Genomic DNA, 18,599 nt, shown 5'->3' with positions numbered 1-18,599 from the left:
AGCAATAGCCTTGCCATCTATGGTCTTTATTATGTTGAGGCATGTTCTCTCTGTACTCACTTTGTTGGGAGTTTTTATGATAAAAGGATGTTGAATTTTGGCAAATGCTTTTTTGTAGCTATTGAAATGATGACATGATTTTTAATCATCATTTTGTTAATGTGGTTTATCACATTGATTTGCATATGGTGAACCATCATTGCATCAGTGGAATGAATCCAGTTTGATCACAGTGAAGGATTTTTTTGCCAGTGTGTTAAATTTGGTTTGCTAATATAATGTTGAAGGTCTTTGCATTCATGTTCAATAGGTATACTGGCCTGTGATTTTCCTTCCTTGTATGTCTTTGGTTTTTGTATCAGGGTAATACTGGTCTGGTAAAATGAGTTTAGAAGTGTTCTCTCCTTTTCTGTATTTTTGGAAGAGTTTGAGAAGGATTGATACTAATTATTTTTTAAATGGTTGGTAGAATTTACCAATAAAGCCATGTAGTCTTTGTTCTTTACTGGTTGATTTTGAATACTGATTCTGTCTCCTTAGTATTATTGGCCTGTTCAGATTTTCTATTTCTTCATTACTCAGTTTTGGTAGATTGTGTGTTTCCAGAAATTATCCATTTCTTCTCGGTTGTCCAATTTATGGTTTACAATTGTTCATAGTAGTTTCTTATGATGCTTTTTATTTGTATTGTTAGTTGTAATGTCTTTTCTTCCATTTGTAATTTCACTCATGTCTTTTTCTTGATAAATATAGCTAATGGTTTGTTAATTAGCATGTTTTCAACAATCAACTCCTTTTTTCATTGATCTTTTGTATTGTCTTTTTAGTATCTATTACATTTACTTTCAAGCTGTGCTATAGACTTGTTTCTGCTAACTTTGGGCTTAGGTTGTTATTGTTTGTTTTGGTTCTTTGAGATGTAGAGGTAGGTTGTTTATTTGAACTCTTTCTCTTTTTCTTAATATAGGCATTTATTGCTACCAAGAACTGCCTTTACTGCATCCCATAAGTTTTTGTATGTTGTGTTTTCATTCTCATTTGCCTCAAGATATGGTTTGATTTTGTTTTTAATTTATTTGACCTGTTGGTGGTTCAGGAGGATGTTGTTTAGTCTCCACATAAATGTGTTTTCCAATTTTCTTCTTGCAAATGATTTCTAAGTTTGTTTGTTTGTTTTAAGATTTTAGGTTTTATTTATTCATGTAGATAGGGAGGGAGAAAATGCATGAGCAAGGAGAGGGGCAGAGGAAAAGGGAGGGAGAGAACCTAAGCACTTGACTTCACATTAAGTGTGGAGACTGAGGGGGGCAGGGGGCTCAATCTCACAATCCTGAGATCATGACCTAAGCTGAAAGCAAGAGTTAGATGTTAACCAACTGAGCCACCTAGGCACCGTGATTTTTAAATTAATGTCATTGTAGTTGGAAAAGATACTTGATCTCAAGTCTTCTTAAATTTAAGACTTAGGGCAGCCCCGGTGGCGCAGCGGTTTAGCGCTGCCTGCAGCCCGGGGTGTGATCCTGGAGACCCAGGATCGAGTCCCACGTCGGACTTCCTGCATGGAGCCTGCTTCTCCCTCTGCCTGTGTCTCTGCCTCTCTCTTCGCTCTCTGAATGAATAAATAAATAAATCTTTAAAAAAAAATTTAAGACTTAGTTTGTGGATTAACATATAATTTGTCCTGGAAAATGATTTATGTGGGCTGTGTGTTTCATCGTTGTTGGTTGGAATGTTCTGTAACATGTTCTGCCTGTTAAGTCCATCTCATATATTGTAGAGGTTAAGACCAATATTTTCTTACTGATTTTATTTTATTTATTTTTTTAAAGACTTTATTTATTCATTCATGAGAGACACAGAGAGAGAGAGAGAGGCAGAGACACAGGCAGAGGGAGAAGCAGGCTCCATGCAGGGAGCCCGACATGTGACTTGATCCCAGGACTCCAGGATCAGACCCTGGGCCAAAGGCAGTGCTAAATGGCTGAGCCACCCGGGCTGCCCATCTTACTGATTTTATATCTGATTCTGATGTATGTTTCCCTCCTGCAACCCTCTCCATCAAGCAATTCTCCAACACTAGTTTGGTGTCCTATAATTAGTGTCATAAAATTAAATTCATTTATGACAGTATCTAGCTGGAGATAATGTTAGGTTCCATAGGTTAAGGACTCAGTCCTACAAAACTGTTCTTGCCTCCTTCAGTTACCAATAGCAAGTCTTGGTTGTCACCTGTGTTTCTGACCAACTAAGCTATAGATTAGAGATTCCATTGAGGCCCTCCTTGGGTTCACAATTTGTTAGGGGAGTTTACAGAACTGGGAAACATTTTACCTACTTGATTACAGTTTTATTTTAAAGATTTTATTTATTCATGAGAGACACACAGAGAGGTAGAGGGAGAAGCAGGCTCCCAGCAAGGAGCCCGATGAGGGACTTGATCCAAGGACCCCAGGATCACGCCCTGAGATATTCAACCACTGAGCCACCCAGGTGCCCTGATTACAGTTTTATTTTAAATGGGTATAGTTCAGGAATAATCAGATAGAAGAAATACTTAGGGCAAGATACAGAGAAAGAGCATGAGTTTTCCATACTCTCTCCAGGAGTGCCACTCTCCCAAATCTCTATGTGTTCACCAACCTGAAAGCTCTCCAAACCCAATCTCTTTAGGTTTTTATGGAAGCCTTATTAAATGTGTGTGATTGATTAAATCATTAGCTATTATTGATTGATTCAATCTCTAGTTTCTCTCTCCTTCCAGGAGGTTAAGGGGATAGGACTGAAAGTTTCAACCTTCTGAACACATGGTTGGTTCTCCTGACAGCTAGTTCCCATCAGGTGTGTTCCGAAAGCTACTTCATTAACATAACAAAAGACACCCCTCACCCCACCCCCGCTTTTTTTGCTCTCATTAGGAAATTCCAAGGGTTTCAGGATTGAGGATGAAGACCAAGCATGTTTTTCTTGTTATATATCAGAATATCATAATGATCAATCTTTTGTTGACTGTGGGATATTGAAGTCTCATGCTATTACTATATTGCTGCTTCTTGCTTCAGCTCTGTTTATATTTGCTTTATATAATTAGGTGCTCCAGTGTTGGGTGCATAAATGTTTACAATTGTAATATCCTATTAATTGTTCCCTTTATCATAATGTAGTAACTTTCTTTGGCTGTCTTTTTCCTATTGTATATTTTTGCCTCCTTTGTCATAGATTAGTTGACCATATAAAAATTAAGTTTTTTTCTGGGCTATTTGGTTCTGTGATGTATTTTTGTATCAATACCATATTGTTTTGATTACTATAGCTTTGTAGTAAACTTTGAAATCATTATGATGCCTTCAGCTTCGTTCTCCTTACTCAACATTGCTTTGGCTATTCAGTGTCTTTTGTGGTCCTATAAAAATTTTAGGATTATTTGTTCTATTTGTATGAAAAATACAGTTGGCATTTTGGTAGAGTTTGCATTGAATCTATAGGTTGTTTTGTCCTTTGGTAGTAAGGACATTTTTAGAATATGAATTCTTCCAATCCATGAGCACAGAATATTTTTCTATTTATTTGTTTTGTCTTCAATTTCTTTCATCAAAGTCTTTTTTTTTTTTAATTTTTATTTATTTATGATAGTCACAGAGAGAGAGAGAGAGAGGCAGAGGGAGAAGCAGGCTCCATGCACCGGGAGCCCGACGTGGGATTCGATCCCGGGTCTCCAGGATCGCACCCTGGGCCAAAGGCAGGCGCCAAACCGCTGCACCACCCAGGGGTCCCTCATCAAAGTCTTAATAGCTTTCAGAGTACAAGTCTTCAACTTCTTTGGTTAAATTTATTCTTAGTTTTTTTTTTGTTGTTGTTGTTGTTGTTTGTTTGTTTTTTATGTTTTGTTTATTAGAGACTGCCAGCAGGGATAGAGAGAGAGAGAAGCAGCTTCCCCACTGAAGGTAGAGCCCAACATGGGGCTAGATCTCGTGACCCATGAGATCATGACCTAAGCCCAAATCAAGAGTCAGATACTTAACTGACTGAGCCACCCAGGTGCCTCTATTTTAGTTTTTTGGATGCAGTTGTCATCTGCAAATAGTGATAGTTTGAGTTCTTCCTTACCAATTTGGATATCTTTCTCGTCTGATTACCACAGCCAGGATTTCCAATACTTGTTTGAATAAAAGTGGATACCCTTGTCTTGTTCTTGATTTTAGAAAATAGCTTTCAGAATTTCACCATTGACTATGTTGTTAGCTGTGGGTTTGTCATATATGGCCTTTATTATGTTGAGGTATATCCACTTTGTTGTGAGTTTTTATGATGAAAGGATGTTGAATTTTGTCAGTTTTTTTCTCCATCTGTTGAGATAATCACATAATTTTTATCTTTTGTTAATGTGATGTATCATGTTAATTTGTGTATATTGAACTGTCTTTGCATCCCTGAGATAAAATGCAGTTGCTCTTGTTGAATGAATGATTCTTTTAACGAATTTTTAAAAGTTGTTTTGGTGTCAGAGTAATATTGGCCTCATAGAATGAATTTGGAGGCATTCTGTCCTCTTTTTTTTTTTTGGAATAATTTGAAAAGGATGAAAGGATGAGTATTAACTCTTATTAAAGTGTTGGGTAGAATTCACCTGTGAAACCATCTTGTCCTGGACTTTTGTTGAGTTTTGTGATTACCCATTTAATTTTGTTGCTAGTAGTGGTCTGTTCAGAATTTCTGTTTCTTCCTGTTTAGTCTTGGAAGATTGTTGCTTGTTTCTAGGAATTTATTCATTTCTTCTAGGTTTTTAATTTGTTGCCATATAATTTTTTGTAGTGGTCTCTTATAATCCTCTGCATTTCTGTAGTATCAGTTGTTACTTTTTCATTCCTGGTTTTATTTATTTTTTTGAGCCCCATTCTTTTTTCACTTTTCTTCTTTTCTTAACAAATCTAGTTTAAGTTTTTATTTTTTTTTTTCTTTTTTGGTTTTTCTTTATTGCTTTTCACTTTTTGGTTGATTTTTTTTTTCCTTTTTTTATGGTTTCTATGTTACTTCTTTCTATTTTAAGCTTTATTAGTCCTTTTCTTCTACTAAGTTTCGGCTTTGTTCTTTTTTCTGGTTCCTTTAGGTAAAAAGTTATATTGTTTTTTTGAGATTTTTCTTGTTTCTTGAAGTAGACCTATATTAGTATAAAATTTTGTCTTAGAACTGCCTTTGATGTGTACCATAGAATTTGAACTGTTGTGTTTCCATTTTCATTTCTTTCCAGATAATTTTTGGTTTCCTCTTTGATTTCTTCTTGATCCACTCATTGTTTAATAGCATGATGTTTAGCCTCCACATATGTATTTTTTTTCCCCAAGATTTTTATCTTGTTTTCATTTCTAGTTTCATATTGCTCATATTGCACATTCCATGTGCACTTGAACAGAATGTGTAATCTGCTATTTTTGAAATATTTTGTATATTTCTGTTAAGTCCATGTGGTCTAATGTGTTTTTTAGATTCACTGTTTCCTTATTGATTTTCTGTCTGGATAATCCTCCATTGATATAAATGAGGTGTTAAAATCCACTACTACTATTGTATATCTCCCTTGTTACTGTTACTTTCTCCCTTTGTGTCTGTTAATATTTGCTTTTATGAATTCAGATGCTATGCTGGGTACACAGATACTTAACAATTGTTATGTTATATTTTTTATTGATTCCTATGTCATTATGTAATGTGTCTTGTTACTGGTCTTTGTGTCTTGTTAGTTATTTGTCTTGTTTTAAAGTCTATTTTGTCTTAAGTATTGCAGCCTCAGCTTTTTGTTTGCTTCCATTTGCATGGAATATCTATTTCTATCTCTTCTTTTTCAGCCTGTATGTGTCTTTAGGTTTGAAGCAATATAGAGATAGTTTTTAATATATTCAGGCAGCATATTTTCTTTTTATTAGAGCATTTAGTCCATTTACATTTAAAGTGATTATTGGTTGGTGTGTACCTAGGCCATTTTATTTTATTTTATTTTTTATTTTTGTAGTTCTTTTACATTCTTTTCTTGCTATCTTCCCTTGTGATTTGACAACTTTCCCAGTGGTGTTTGTATTTCTTTGTTCTTTGTGTGTCTATTATAGGTTTTTAGTTTGTGGTTACCAGGAGGTTCATTTAGTATATAGTAGTCTTTATTAATTTGGGTGTGACTTAAGTTAGAACACATTCATAAAACACATTTACTGCTTTCTCCATGTTTTATGTATATTTTTTCATAAAGATCTATTTTTTCATATTTTACATGTATTATATGCCTCCTAATATGTAGATATAATTGATTGTATTGCTTTTGTTTTTTGACTTTCATATCAGCTTTATAGTGATTGATCTAGTGTCTTGTCTTTCGTCAGTGAATTTTTTTCCCTTCATTATTTTTTTTCTTTGTTATGGCCTTTTCTTTTCTACTTGAAGAAGTCCCTTTAATATTTCTTGTATGGCTTAGTGGTGATGATCTCCTTTTTTTTTTTTTTTTTTTTTTTTTTTTTTTTATTTAGGAAACTCATTCTCAAAAAAAAAAAAAAAAGGAAACTCATTCTCTTTCAATTCTGAGTGATAGTCTTGCAGGGTAAATTATTCTGAGTTTTAAGTTTTCTCCCTTTAGCACTTTGAATATGTCACGTACTTACTTCTGGCCTACAATGTTTCTCCTGAAAAATCAGCAGATAGTTTTATGTGATTTCTCTTGTATGTAACTATTTGCTTTTCTCTTATTTCATTTAAGATTCTCTCTTTATCTTTACTTTTTGACATTTTAATTATATTTCTTGGTGTGGACCTCCCTGGGTTCATTTTGTTTGTAGCTTTCTTTGCTTCCTGGACCTGGATGTTTATTTCCTTCCCCAAGTTAGGCAAGTTTTCAGCTATTATGTCTTTAAATAAGTTTCATGCCTCATTCTGTCTCTTTCATCTTCTCTGGAACCTTTATAATATCAGTGTTACTATTTTTGATATTATTCCAGAGATCCCTTAAGCTATCATTATTAAATTTTTTTGTCCTTTTTTGTTTTGTGCTTGCTTTCTACTACCTTGTCTTCCAGATTGCTGTCTATTCTTCTGCATTCTCTAATCTGTTGTTGATTCCCTGTGGTGTATTTTTCATTTTAGTTATTTTTCAATTCTGATGGTTCCTTTTTATATTTTCTCTTTGTTGAAGTCCATCCATTCTTCTCTCAAGTTCAGTTAACATCTCTTTGACTATTAGTTTGAAATCTTTGTCAGGTAGGTGGCTTATCTCTGTTTTGTTTAGTTTTCTGTGGTTTTGTTTTGTTCTTTTGTTTGGAACATATTACTTTGTCTTTTCATTTCTTCTGTATTGTTTTTGGTGCATTAGGTCAGTTCCTGGTTTTGAAAGTAGTGGTCTTATGTAGAAGGATCCTGTCGGGCCCAGTAGTGCATTTGCCTTTGGTCATAAGAACCAGGCACTCTAGCAATATCCCCTTTGTGGGCTGCATGTACCTTCCTGTTGTGTTTGGGCTGTGATTGCTGTGGGTTCCCTGGTAGTTGGGCCTGGCCCTCAGCCCCACTCTCTGCAATGACTGGCCCTGACTACTATGGATGCACTAGTGGGCAGGGCTGGCTCCTGGCATGGTGGGCTGAGAAGTCCATCTGCGACTCCTGTGGGCATGCTGGTGGCTTGACTTGACTTCCCCTTCTCTGGGGCAGGAGCTGCTTTGGAGTGGTGGTGGTCTGGGCTAGGGCTACCTGCTGCATGTGGACGGGGGGGCTGCTTTGGAGGGGTGCCTGTTGGGGCAGGTGGGTTAGGTAGTGAATAATCACAAGGGAATGCCAGGGCAGGACAGCAGTGCTAGTGAAGTACATAGTGTCAGAACTGGCTCTCACAAGTATCTGGCCAGCTAGGTTGAAGGAGGGCAAGAAAAATTGTGTCAATATTTCCATTCCCAGAGAAAGCTTCTGCAGATCCCTGCCCATCTGGCACATGCCCTAAAATTAGTCAATAAATCTTTCTTTATTTATAATCCTGGTGCTTTTCAATCTGCTGTTTTTGTACTGGGTCTTGGATCAAGTGGTATAGCATGCTGGTTCTATAAGGGTGGACTGTCAGTTCTCTATAGCCCTCTGGCTTTTCTGGAGTTAAGCCCCACTAACTTTGAAATCCTGACATTGTAAGGGCTTGTCTTCTGGTTCAAGTTCCCAGGGCTTGGGGTGATTGATATGGAGATTGAATGCCTTGCTCCTCATGAGGACCTCCATCCCTGTGATATCCTTCCTATTTGTAAGTTGTATCACCAGAGGGTTTCATTCTTTACTATATCTCTGTTCCTGCTATCCTTCTCAGGATGGCTGCTGCTTTGTCATTAGCTGTGGAGGATGTGTTCTGCTAGTCTTGAAGTCATTTTCAGAGTGACTTGCATTTCATATATCTGTTGCCTTACAGTTTCTGTGGGAAAAGGTAAGCTCAGGATCTTCCTCTCCTTGATCTTCCCTGAATTTCCCTCTTCTCCCAGTTCTGACAGAATGGTCTTGTGAAGGAAATGAATCTCATTGATCAGCCAGGCCCTACCTCCTACTTGTCTCTCAGACTTCTGTGATTGTCCAAGTCTTCTTTGTACTTAATGTTTCTTAGTATAGATGGTATGCCAAGACCTGTCAGTGTCCCAATGGGTAGGATAGCAGTGAGCACCTGGTTACTAACCCTCAGGCTGCAACTATTTATATATTTAATTTAAGCCCCTTCTGGGAAGAAACTGGGAGATGAGCTTTTTTTTTGCCTGCTCCCTCTGTGCTAGGCTCCCATGTGTAGCCTTTGGGTTATGTGTGCCCGGTAAGAACTATTTCTTTGTTTGCTACATTTCTGTGGGACTCATGAATGCAAGCCCCATTTGCTATTAGAACCAGGTGATCTGGAGACTTGTTCTTTGGGTGGCTGTCCAAAAGGTTGAGGCACTAAATATGCAGCACAATCTCCTTCCAGGGAGATTCTGGTGATTTGGTTTTATTGGAGTGGGCCGGCGCGCAGAAGGCCTGAGAGATGTCTGCAGTCTTCCCTGGTCTGGAGAAGATCACAGCCAGCCTGTTGATGCCTGCTAGATTAGATGCCTTGCCCTAAGGCAGTATCTTTTAAGGTAAGCAGATAAACCTTTTTGCAAGGAACTAATGGGTTTAAGAGATTTTGCCTGGGGAAAAAAAAGAGATTTTGCCTGGGGCAGCCCGTGTGGCTCAGCGGTTTAGCGCCACCTTCAGCCCAGGGCGTGATCCTGGAGACCTGGGATAGAGCCCCACATCAGGCTTCCTGCATGGAGCCTCCTTTTCCCTCTGCCTCTCTTTCTCTCTGTTTTTCTCATGAATAAATAAATAAAATCTTTTTTAAAAAAGTATTTTATTAAAAAAAAAAGATTTTGCCTTGTCCCTAGTTGCTTAGCCCTGCGATGATAGGCAGTTAAGAATTGTTTGTTTACTAAAGTCCTGGTTGCTTGAATGGAAGCCCCTTTGGCTGTCAGTACCAGGGCATCCAGTGACCTGTTCTTTGGGCGGCAGCTATAATAGCTGGGGGATACCATCTCTTTCTACAAAGATACTGATGTGTTGGAGTGGCTTGGAAAAAAAGGCAGGAGAAGTGTCCTCTGGATTTTTTTACTTTCTGGAGAGGTTTGCAGCCAGCCTCTAAATGTCTGCTGGAATTATAAGCCTGGATCTCAGGAAGAAACTTTTAAAATATACAGATAAATCTTTTTCAAGGAAGGGCCGGGAGATAGATGATTTACCCCCGAGGGATAGCTGTGATGAGTGCTGCACACCCGTTAAGAATTGCTGTTTGTTTGCTACCGTCTTGTGGGTCTCCTGGACGCAGGCCCTGTTGGCTTTCAGAACTATGCTTTTAGGAACTTGTTTGTCTGGTGAGGGCCCTGAAAATTGGGAGTGCTGGATATGCAGTACAAACTTCCTCAGGTCAAAACTATGAGCTGAGAGTTCCCTCCCAACTCTATGGCACTGTTGCTAAGGAGGAAGGGGATGTGTTTATGCTAAGAGTGTCTTAGCCTTTGCTACTTGTTTCAGTGTGGGTGTTTTCCCTATGTAGGAGTCACTCAACTAGTTTCTGGATCTCTTTCAGAGGGAATGCTGCAAATGTAGCTGTACATATGCTTGGCTATGGGAAGAGGGGCCTCAGGAGCCTTCTATATTACCATCTGACTCAATCCTTGTGGAACAACAACAACAAAGAACATTGCTGTCTTATTTTAATACTCCCCTACACAAAACCATTAGAAACAACTATTAGGAATACACAGACACACACATATTTGACATGCCAAATAAAAACTTACTTTTGGATCATCAACTATTTTAATTTTATTGTATAACATCTTTTACGTAGATATTTGTACTCTTTGGCACCTCAGCATCTGAGCCCCTTTTCTGTGTGGGGAATATTTCCCACCTTATATGAGTATTGGTGTTAGGTACAGGTCACCTTCCTCTCTACAAGGTGGCAGAGCCCACAAAAAAATCCAACACAAAAAACACAACAAAACCCAGATACATGTTTCAGTTGGTTTTGCAGCTAGGGATGGGCTTATGATCTAAGCGCAGACTTTGATGTACTTGTCCTGTACTTTGATTCAGCAGTTAGTGATCCAAAGAGAGAATAAAGAGCATCTATTGTAGTTGCAAGCAGTTGTAGAAGCAGGGGAATTTTCAGGGACAGTAATGACAATGATGCCAGAGGAGATATTTTACTGTCCAGGAGTGGAGATGGTGAAGCTGCCACCTCGGCCTTTCTGGCCTATTTAGGAGTCTTTAAATGTTAGCAAGCACCTTTGGTCCATGTGATTGGTTAGCCAAACCTTTCTTTGCATATCTATAGATCATGCATTGTTTCCCAGAAAGAATGTACAGTATAGTCATTCCACACTTCCATAAAACACCCATTGCTCCTCACAAAGTATAGTCCTTAATCTCCCATCATCTATTTAACCAGTTCTCCCACCCACTTTTCCTCTGGTAATCATCAGTTTGTTTTCTATAGTTGGTTTCTTGGTTTTCTTCTCTTTTTCCCCTGTGATCATTTGTTTTGTTTCTTAAATTCCACATATAAGTGAAATTGATATGGTATTTCTCTTTCTCTGACTGATTTATTTTGCTTAGCATCAGACTATCTAGCGCCATCCACACTGTTGCAAATGGCAAGATTTAATTCTTTTTGATGGCCAGTACTCCATTGCATGTGTGTTTGTGTGTGTGTACATACCACATCTTCTTTATCCATCAGTTCATAGACACTTGGGCTCTTTCCATAATTTGGCTATTGTTGATAATGCCAATGATAATGTTGGCTATAAACACCAGGTGCATGTATCCCTTGAGATAGTACTTTTGTATTCTTTGGGTAAATACCTAGTGATACAATTGCTATATCATAGGGTAGTTCTATTTTTAACTTTTTAAATAACATCCATATTATTTTCTTCTGTACCAGTTTGCATTTCCACCAACAGCATAAGAGGGTTCCTTTTTCTTTGCATCCTCACCAACACCTGTTGTTTACTGTATTGTTAATTTAGCTGTTCTGACAGGTGTGAGGTGATGTCTCACTGTGGTTTTAATTTGCATTTCTCTGATGAATGATGTTGAGCATCTTCTCTGTTAGCCATCTGGATGTCGTCTTTGGAAAAATGTTTTCATGTCTTCTGCCCATTTTTTAACTGGTTTGTTTTTGAGTGTTGAGTTTGATGAGTTCTTTCTACATTTTGGATGCTAACCCTTTATCAGATATGTCATTTGCAAATATCTTCTCCCATCCTGTAGGTTGCCTTTTAGATCTGTTGATTGTTTCCTTTGCTCTGCAGAAGCTTTTTATTTTGACGAAATCCCAATAGTTTATTTTTACTTTTGTTTCCCTTGTCTCTGGAGACATATCTAGTAAGAAGTTGCTATGGCTGATGTCAGAAGAGGTTACTGTGTGTGTTCTTTTCTAGGATTTTAATGGTTTTCGGACTCACATTTAGGTCTTGTATCCATTTTGAATTTATTTTTGTGTGTAAGAAAGTGGTCCAGTTTAATTGTGTGTGTGTGTGTGTGTGTGTGTGTGTTTTAAGTAGGCTCCACACCCAACATGGAGCTTGAACTCACAACCCTGAGATAGAGTTGCATGCTCCACTGACAGCATGGCTCAGGCTTCCCCACTTTGATTCTTTTGCCTATTGCCATCCAGTTTTCCCAGCACCATTAGTTGAAGAGACTATCTTTTTTCAATTGGGTATTCTTTCCTGCTTTGTTGAAGAGTAATTGACCATGTAGTTGTGGGTTTCCCCTTTTAGTGATAACTGCCCTAAAGTTCCTTTAAAAATCTTGGGGGGTGGGGGAGGGGAATCTTTGGACCAGGCAGAGAAACCTCAGAATTGGTTTTTGCACAGGAATCTACCTTCTTCCCAGGTGGTCAGCCTTCTGAATAAAGCTCAATTTCCTTTCCAATTAAAACTCATCTCTTGAGTATGGGCCTTTTAGGAGAAGGACAACAGAACTTGCGTTTTCTTGTGACAGTAGTACAATCAGTGGTGTCCAGTGTTCACCTGTGTCAGCAGTGATGTCCTTATTGAAAATAATTATGGCATGGTTTTTTGCCTGTGATCTCACAGCCCAGACTATCTTGTTTCCTGCTGGTTGCCAAATCTGCTTTCTCAGCCTTCTTGGCAGGTCTGTTGGCTACCCAGTTTCTATTTATTAAAAATATATTTTTAAAGATTTTATTATTTGTTTGAGAGAGAGGGAGAAGCAGACTCCCCGCTGAGCAAGGAGCCAATGTGGGGCTCAATCCCAAGACCTTGAGATCATGACCTGAGCTGAAGGTAGACACCTAATCGACTGAGCCATCCAGACATCCCTACCCAGTTTCATTTTAATACATTTATTTTCTGTTTAAATTAACCAGAGGTATTTTCAGTTTCTTATAACTAAGAATCCTAATTGATGCAATGTTTTTCTTTAGTGCAGCTAATTGAGAGACACTGTTAGTACCATTGGTTGCCTTAATAACAATCTAGTGTTCTATTTAAGAAATTACCTTTGACTTTTACATCAGGATCCTTTTTCACTTTCATTATGGTTTAGTTATTAGTAGGCTGATCTAGCAGCTGGTCTTGAGTTCTTAGTTGACTTTTCTTAGGCACATATTGATGGAGATTATGTAGTACAAAGAATTTGGTGAGAGCCATCAGAGTGTCTTGCATAATGGAAAATAGGCCTGGAATGAAAACACTTGATATTTACATATATAAAGACTGTATTTAAACTTTCAGTTGTCTCTAATTCTGCTGATCTTTATAATGTGGAAACTGCACATAGAATTGATATTTCTTCTTAATTTCTGTTTATAAACTGAAATACTTAATATTGCTGGCTTTGTTATATACGTCTTGTATTTCTGAATTTTGAAAAGTCACTTCGCTCCCTGTGCAAGTTTTTGTAAATTTTAAAATGATGGAGAATAAATTAATCTCTGAGGCCCTTTCCAGCCTTAGCATTTGAGGGGTCAATGAAATGTAATTTATTTCCTTTCCTAAAATTTGAATGCCAACAGTACACTTATGACGCTACACAGAACAGAATAGATTGGATTCTTTGTTCAGTGAGTTCAAAATGGTCAATTGGGACATAGCTTTTGGGAAATATGTAAAAGAACAAGTTCAATAAGTGGCAAAGTGGGCAGCCCGGGTTGCTCAGTGGTTTAACACCGCCTTCAGCCCAGGACATGGTCCTGGAGACCCGGGATCGAGTCATGCGTCAGGCTCCCTGCTTGGAGCCTGCTTCTCCCTCTGCCCCCCCCCCCTTCTCTGTCTTTCATGAATAAATAAATAAAATCTTAAAAAAAATAAGTGGCAAAGTATGAGGGTATTCAGTAACAGTTATTCATGTAGTTTATGAAAATTTGGAAAAATTTCATTTGGAAAAATGAACAACTTTTTGTGTGTTCACAGTTGACATACTTGGTAAGCAGTGTGTTGCACTGGTTAAACTTTAAAATCATAGTTCTTGGATTTGGATCTCAGTTTTACACTTATCAGCACTGTGACTGTGGGCAAGTTACTTAACCTCTCTGTGTCTTAGTTTCACCATCAGTAAAATGGGGTTAAAAATAGATCTTACATACAGAGTTGCTGTGATGATAAAATGAATTTATACATATTAAGTATTCAAAGTATTTAGGGGGTGCAAGATGCATAGTAGTTTTTATTTTCATGTTATATAATCTCATATAGCTAAGATACATTTTATTATTTTACTTATAATTCTTGCACAAATCTTGAATTTGAGACTATAGTTTCATGTATATCCAACAGCTATATTGTGAAAATCTTATTATGAATGTTTTATAGCATTCCATTATTACTAATAGAGCAAATATTTTATAACTAATACTGTACTGTCATTGGAATGCAGTGCAGTGTTTAGCACAAAGATGCTATAAGGCACATCCATAATGACTAGCTATTCTTCTAAAGGAGTTATGAGATTTTGAGTACACATAGCTGATACATTACTATAACTGGAGTTGCTCTAATAATAAACTTAACATTTCTTTAGATCCAAGTAGATTTTGATCTTCTCTCTATTCCCTCTTGATTTTAGTAGAATACTGAAATACAACGAAAGGCAAGAAAATAGCTATCAGATGAGACCAAGAATATTGCTATAGATGAGAATGTTTCAGAGCTAATCTTTTCCAGTGCGTTCCTTTCTCTTTGCTTATATTGATTATATAATCCAAGTTTATTCTGTGCTTTATTACTAATTGTAATAGAGTCTTTTTTACTACTTCTTGGTTTTTCTAAGACAATTTTGTGAAATAGTATATACTATAAATAAGAACATTCTCATAGTTTCTCTTCAGAAATAATATAATAATAAATAAAAATAATAAAATAATAAATAATATAATATAATTTTTACTTCACTTTTAGATTTTAATTTCAAGTCTTCAGTTCGGCTAAAATGGCAATCATTTTATAGACTATTTCTTTAATCACTATATCTTTTGTCTTGTTTCCTTTTTTAGTACCAGGGTTCTGATTAAGCAGGAGAGGAGAAAGCAAAAGGTAAAAAATATTTTTATTTCCATTAGCTTTATAAGAACAATGATCTTCTGAAGTATTTTTCAAAGGTTAATAAATTTACCTAGTAACTGGAAGACCACCCAGTCTTCTCTGTTCTTAAAGATAGCTTGATTAACTGAACATTTTGCTCAGGCAGAGACTTAAAGATCATCGTTGATTCTTGTTGTCATTGTAGTTCCAAAATATATCCGACATCTGATCACTTCTCACTGCCTGTGCTATGAGTCCCTCGATTCAAATAATCATTTATTTCCTAGAGTATTATCATGGCCTTGTAACCTATCTCCTACATATTTTTTAGTTTTTTTCTTGCATTGATTTTATTATATAAAGTTGAGCATGTATGTATCTTACAACTGAGCAGTATATATTCAAGAGAAATTCTTCTACATGTATACTTTGAGACATATACAAGTTTGTTTGGATCACTATTGTTAAGTAGCAAAAAAAAGAAAGAGAAGAAGGCAAAAGAGAGAAGAAGAGGGACAGGGTAATGGGGAAGGAAGGAGAGCACCCAAATGTCTGTTAGCAGTAGAATGGTTAAACATACTGTGGCATACCCAAGTGATGGTATAGCAGTGCAAATGTATTAACTACATGTAGATAATATAGATGAATCCCAAAACTATAATGTTGAACAAATGAAGCAACTTACAGAATATAAGCAGTAAGATTTCATTTATAAAAATTTCCAAAATAGAAAAAAAAAATGTTCAAAGCTCATAAAATTTAAAGAAAAGCAAGGGAGTGACTATTATAAAAGTAGGATAGTTATTAGTGAAATGATGTATCATTGTAAATTTAACTTGTATTTCCTTTGATTACTAATGAAGTTATCTGAAATTTTCATCCATGCTTCTTTTGTAAAGTATTTTCCAAGTATTTTTTCTATTTTATAATTTGTATTTTATTTTTCTTCTTGTCTTTATATATTTAGAATTCTTTGTTGGTTTTATGTGTACTCTGTAGCTTTTATTTTTACGTAATGTTGTCTTTAAAGGAAAGTTCTTAATTTTGATGTAATTGAATTTATCAGTGTTTTTCTGCTTTATCTTTTATTCCTTTGTAGTCTGTTCTTCACACAGCAGTTAGTATGATCTTTTAAGAGCACAGATCAGAATTTTTGTTCCCCAGCTTAAAGCTTAGTTGTTTTCCGTTGCTTTTAGAATATCTTACTTAACAATAGCCTAGAAATACCTGAAGGATCTACAGCCTGCCTACTTCTCTTTTTTTTTCTTCTCTGAATTTCTTACTACAAACCCTGTTGTTCATTTTATTTTAGCTATATTGACCTTCTTTTTTCTTAATTCTTCCCTTTGTCTGGAAAATTCTTCTTTAAGATATTAGCATGTCTGGCTCGTCAACATTTAGGTTTCAGCTAATGTATCTCTTCTAAGATTGGCTTTCTTTGATCACAGCATCTAAGTAGCTCCCCACCTCCAGTTACTTTTTTTCCAGGATCATTTTTTTCATAACTCTTTTCTTTCATAAATTGGTATTATCTTATAAACTTGTTTCCTCTGTTCTCCCTCACCTTCATTAACATATATTCATCAGAAGAGGGATTTTATTACTTTTGTTCATTTTGTATCTCCTACACCTAAATTGTGTCAAGCAATAACATAGGCACTCAGTGAATAACTATAAACATAATCTGTCTCTAGTTTTCTTTTTTAAGTAGTCTAACTCTGGATCATTCTTGTGAATATTTATGAGAAAGGGAAAGACATAGGGACCTTCCCTGAAGTGTTGATCTCTAGTTATGCCACTTTCCTATTTGAAAATGTCATACCTTCCATTGAAATGTCAATGCCCTCCTTAAACCACTCTTCACTAACTCTGTTTCTAATCTCTTCATACTCATTAGATGACTTTGTCTTATATTTTGAGAATTATCTCAGATATCTACTACTAGTTCTGCAAACTATTTTAAATCTTCTCCAATCTTCTCTTTCCCTTTGGGACAATGGAAGTAGTTTTCTCTAGTCAAAGGAAGGTCCTTCTATCTGTAGTCTGGATTCCAATTTTCTCAAGGTCTTCACTGCATCAGTTACTTCTTTTTCTTGTATCTTTAACCAGTCACTGTCAACTGGAGGCTTTCCATTGATATTCAAACATACTCAGTTATCCCCTATTAAAGCAAGTAAAGCCCTCTCTGGATCCTTTCCCTTTCCTGCTATACCTCTTCACTCTTGTCTCATTCAGTTCTCAGTCCACTCAATAGTACAGCCCTTGTTAATGACAAAGTAGGAGTCATGGGAGGATAATAAAGGAAATTAAATTGACTTTGACTAGAGTCACCCAGCTTCTTTTTCTTGTCCTCTTCTCATTTCAGTTGACTTTTAATGGTACTCAGCTGTGCATATGTTTAAGGCTTTTTATATTTGAAGAATAGCATACTCTGTAGAAAAACAAGTTTTTAACTTGTCAGATTTATGAAATTTTTAAAAAACTTTACATTTCAGATAGTTTTTAATCTTTTGATACCTAGTAATGGCTTTATAAAATTATATTTTAAAGATAGTACATTTACCAAAAAAAGATTATAAGAGGCTGTGAAATTAAGTCTTTAAGCAAACTGTGTCATCAAGATTGATTTTAATTTACATGTAAACATAGACAGGGGATGTCAAAAATATAAAAATGTCAAGTCAATTATTAAATAGCATTATTGCTTTTTTATTTTTTATGATTCTGCCTAAAACCATATGGTTCTTATAATAACTTTTATTTTTAACTATTTTAGGAATATTTTGAAAAGAAAAGGTTAAAATCAAAAATGAAATTACTGGGGGTTTCATCCCCTGTCAAAAATTCCACTGTCAGTTTAGACCTTCTTAACCTATATATGGTAAATCACATATCTTGCCAGAAGAAAACACCTGGTAAGTCTTTCCATTAGCATTTTGTTTTGACTCTAATGTGATTGTAGCGTTCAGTTTTTTAATAAATTTGTAATTTTTGAACTCAAAGGATTTGGAAAGTAAACTAATTTTAAGAGTGGGTTTCCTTCTTAAATTATACCATTGTTACTCTGCTTAAAAATATTTTGTTGCTTAATCTTTTTATTTTTAAGTTGTGTGTTATATAAAATTAATTTTATAAGGTATGGTCAGAGTTATTATATTGCAGTTATTTTAGTTACTACGTTAATCTTCCTAAGCAGATAGTTACAATGTTTAACTAAAAAGCAGGGAATAAATGTCCTTATTGTCTTAAATTATTTAGAGAATTTGTTTCAAAGGAGGCAGTGAAGTAGATTTTTGCCTCAATGATTAGTTTCTTATATCAGAACTTTTAAAAAAAAGATTTTATTTATTTATTCATGGGAGACACAGAGAAAGAGACAGAGACATAGGCAGAGGGAGAAGCAGGCTCCCGGTTAGGAGCCCAGTGTGGGACTCAATCCCAGGACCCCAGGATCGGGACCTGAGTCAAAGGCAGATACTCAACCATTGAGCCACGCAGGTGCCCCCTACATCAGAACTTGAATAATTTCTTAGGCATTCTTGGAAA

At 36.2% G+C, this 18,599-nt stretch overlaps 1 protein-coding gene across 37 annotated transcripts in view; it reads left to right on the top strand.

Annotated features, from left to right (window-relative positions):
- C27H12orf40 (chromosome 27 C12orf40 homolog) overlaps positions 1 to 18,599 on the top strand; it is a 117,750-nt gene that overhangs the window by 20,038 nt on the left and 79,113 nt on the right. For 31 of the 37 annotated variants that reach the window (XR_007406457.1, XR_003140501.3, XR_007406452.1 and 28 more), the window contains exons 2-3: positions 15,026 to 15,065; positions 17,830 to 17,968. The exons of 1 other annotated variant lie outside the window; for it this stretch is intronic. Coding sequence is in view for 19 of the 36 variants with exons in the window: in XM_025455619.2 (XP_025311404.1) it covers positions 15,026 to 15,065; positions 17,830 to 17,968 (179 nt within the window). In the remaining 17 variants the exon portion in view is untranslated. Of the gene's footprint in view, positions 1 to 8,947; positions 9,099 to 14,598; positions 14,696 to 15,025; positions 15,066 to 17,829; positions 17,969 to 18,599 lie in introns of all 37 variants that reach the window. 5 more of the 37 variants (XM_025455608.3, XM_025455607.3, XM_025455606.3 and 2 more) reach the window with 5 other exon arrangements.

This window comes from Canis lupus, chromosome 27, assembly GCF_003254725.2.
Source record: "Canis lupus dingo isolate Sandy chromosome 27, ASM325472v2, whole genome shotgun sequence".
NCBI lineage: Eukaryota > Metazoa > Chordata > Mammalia > Carnivora > Canidae > Canis > Canis lupus.
This window is presented reverse-complemented; position numbering and strand designations above follow the sequence as displayed.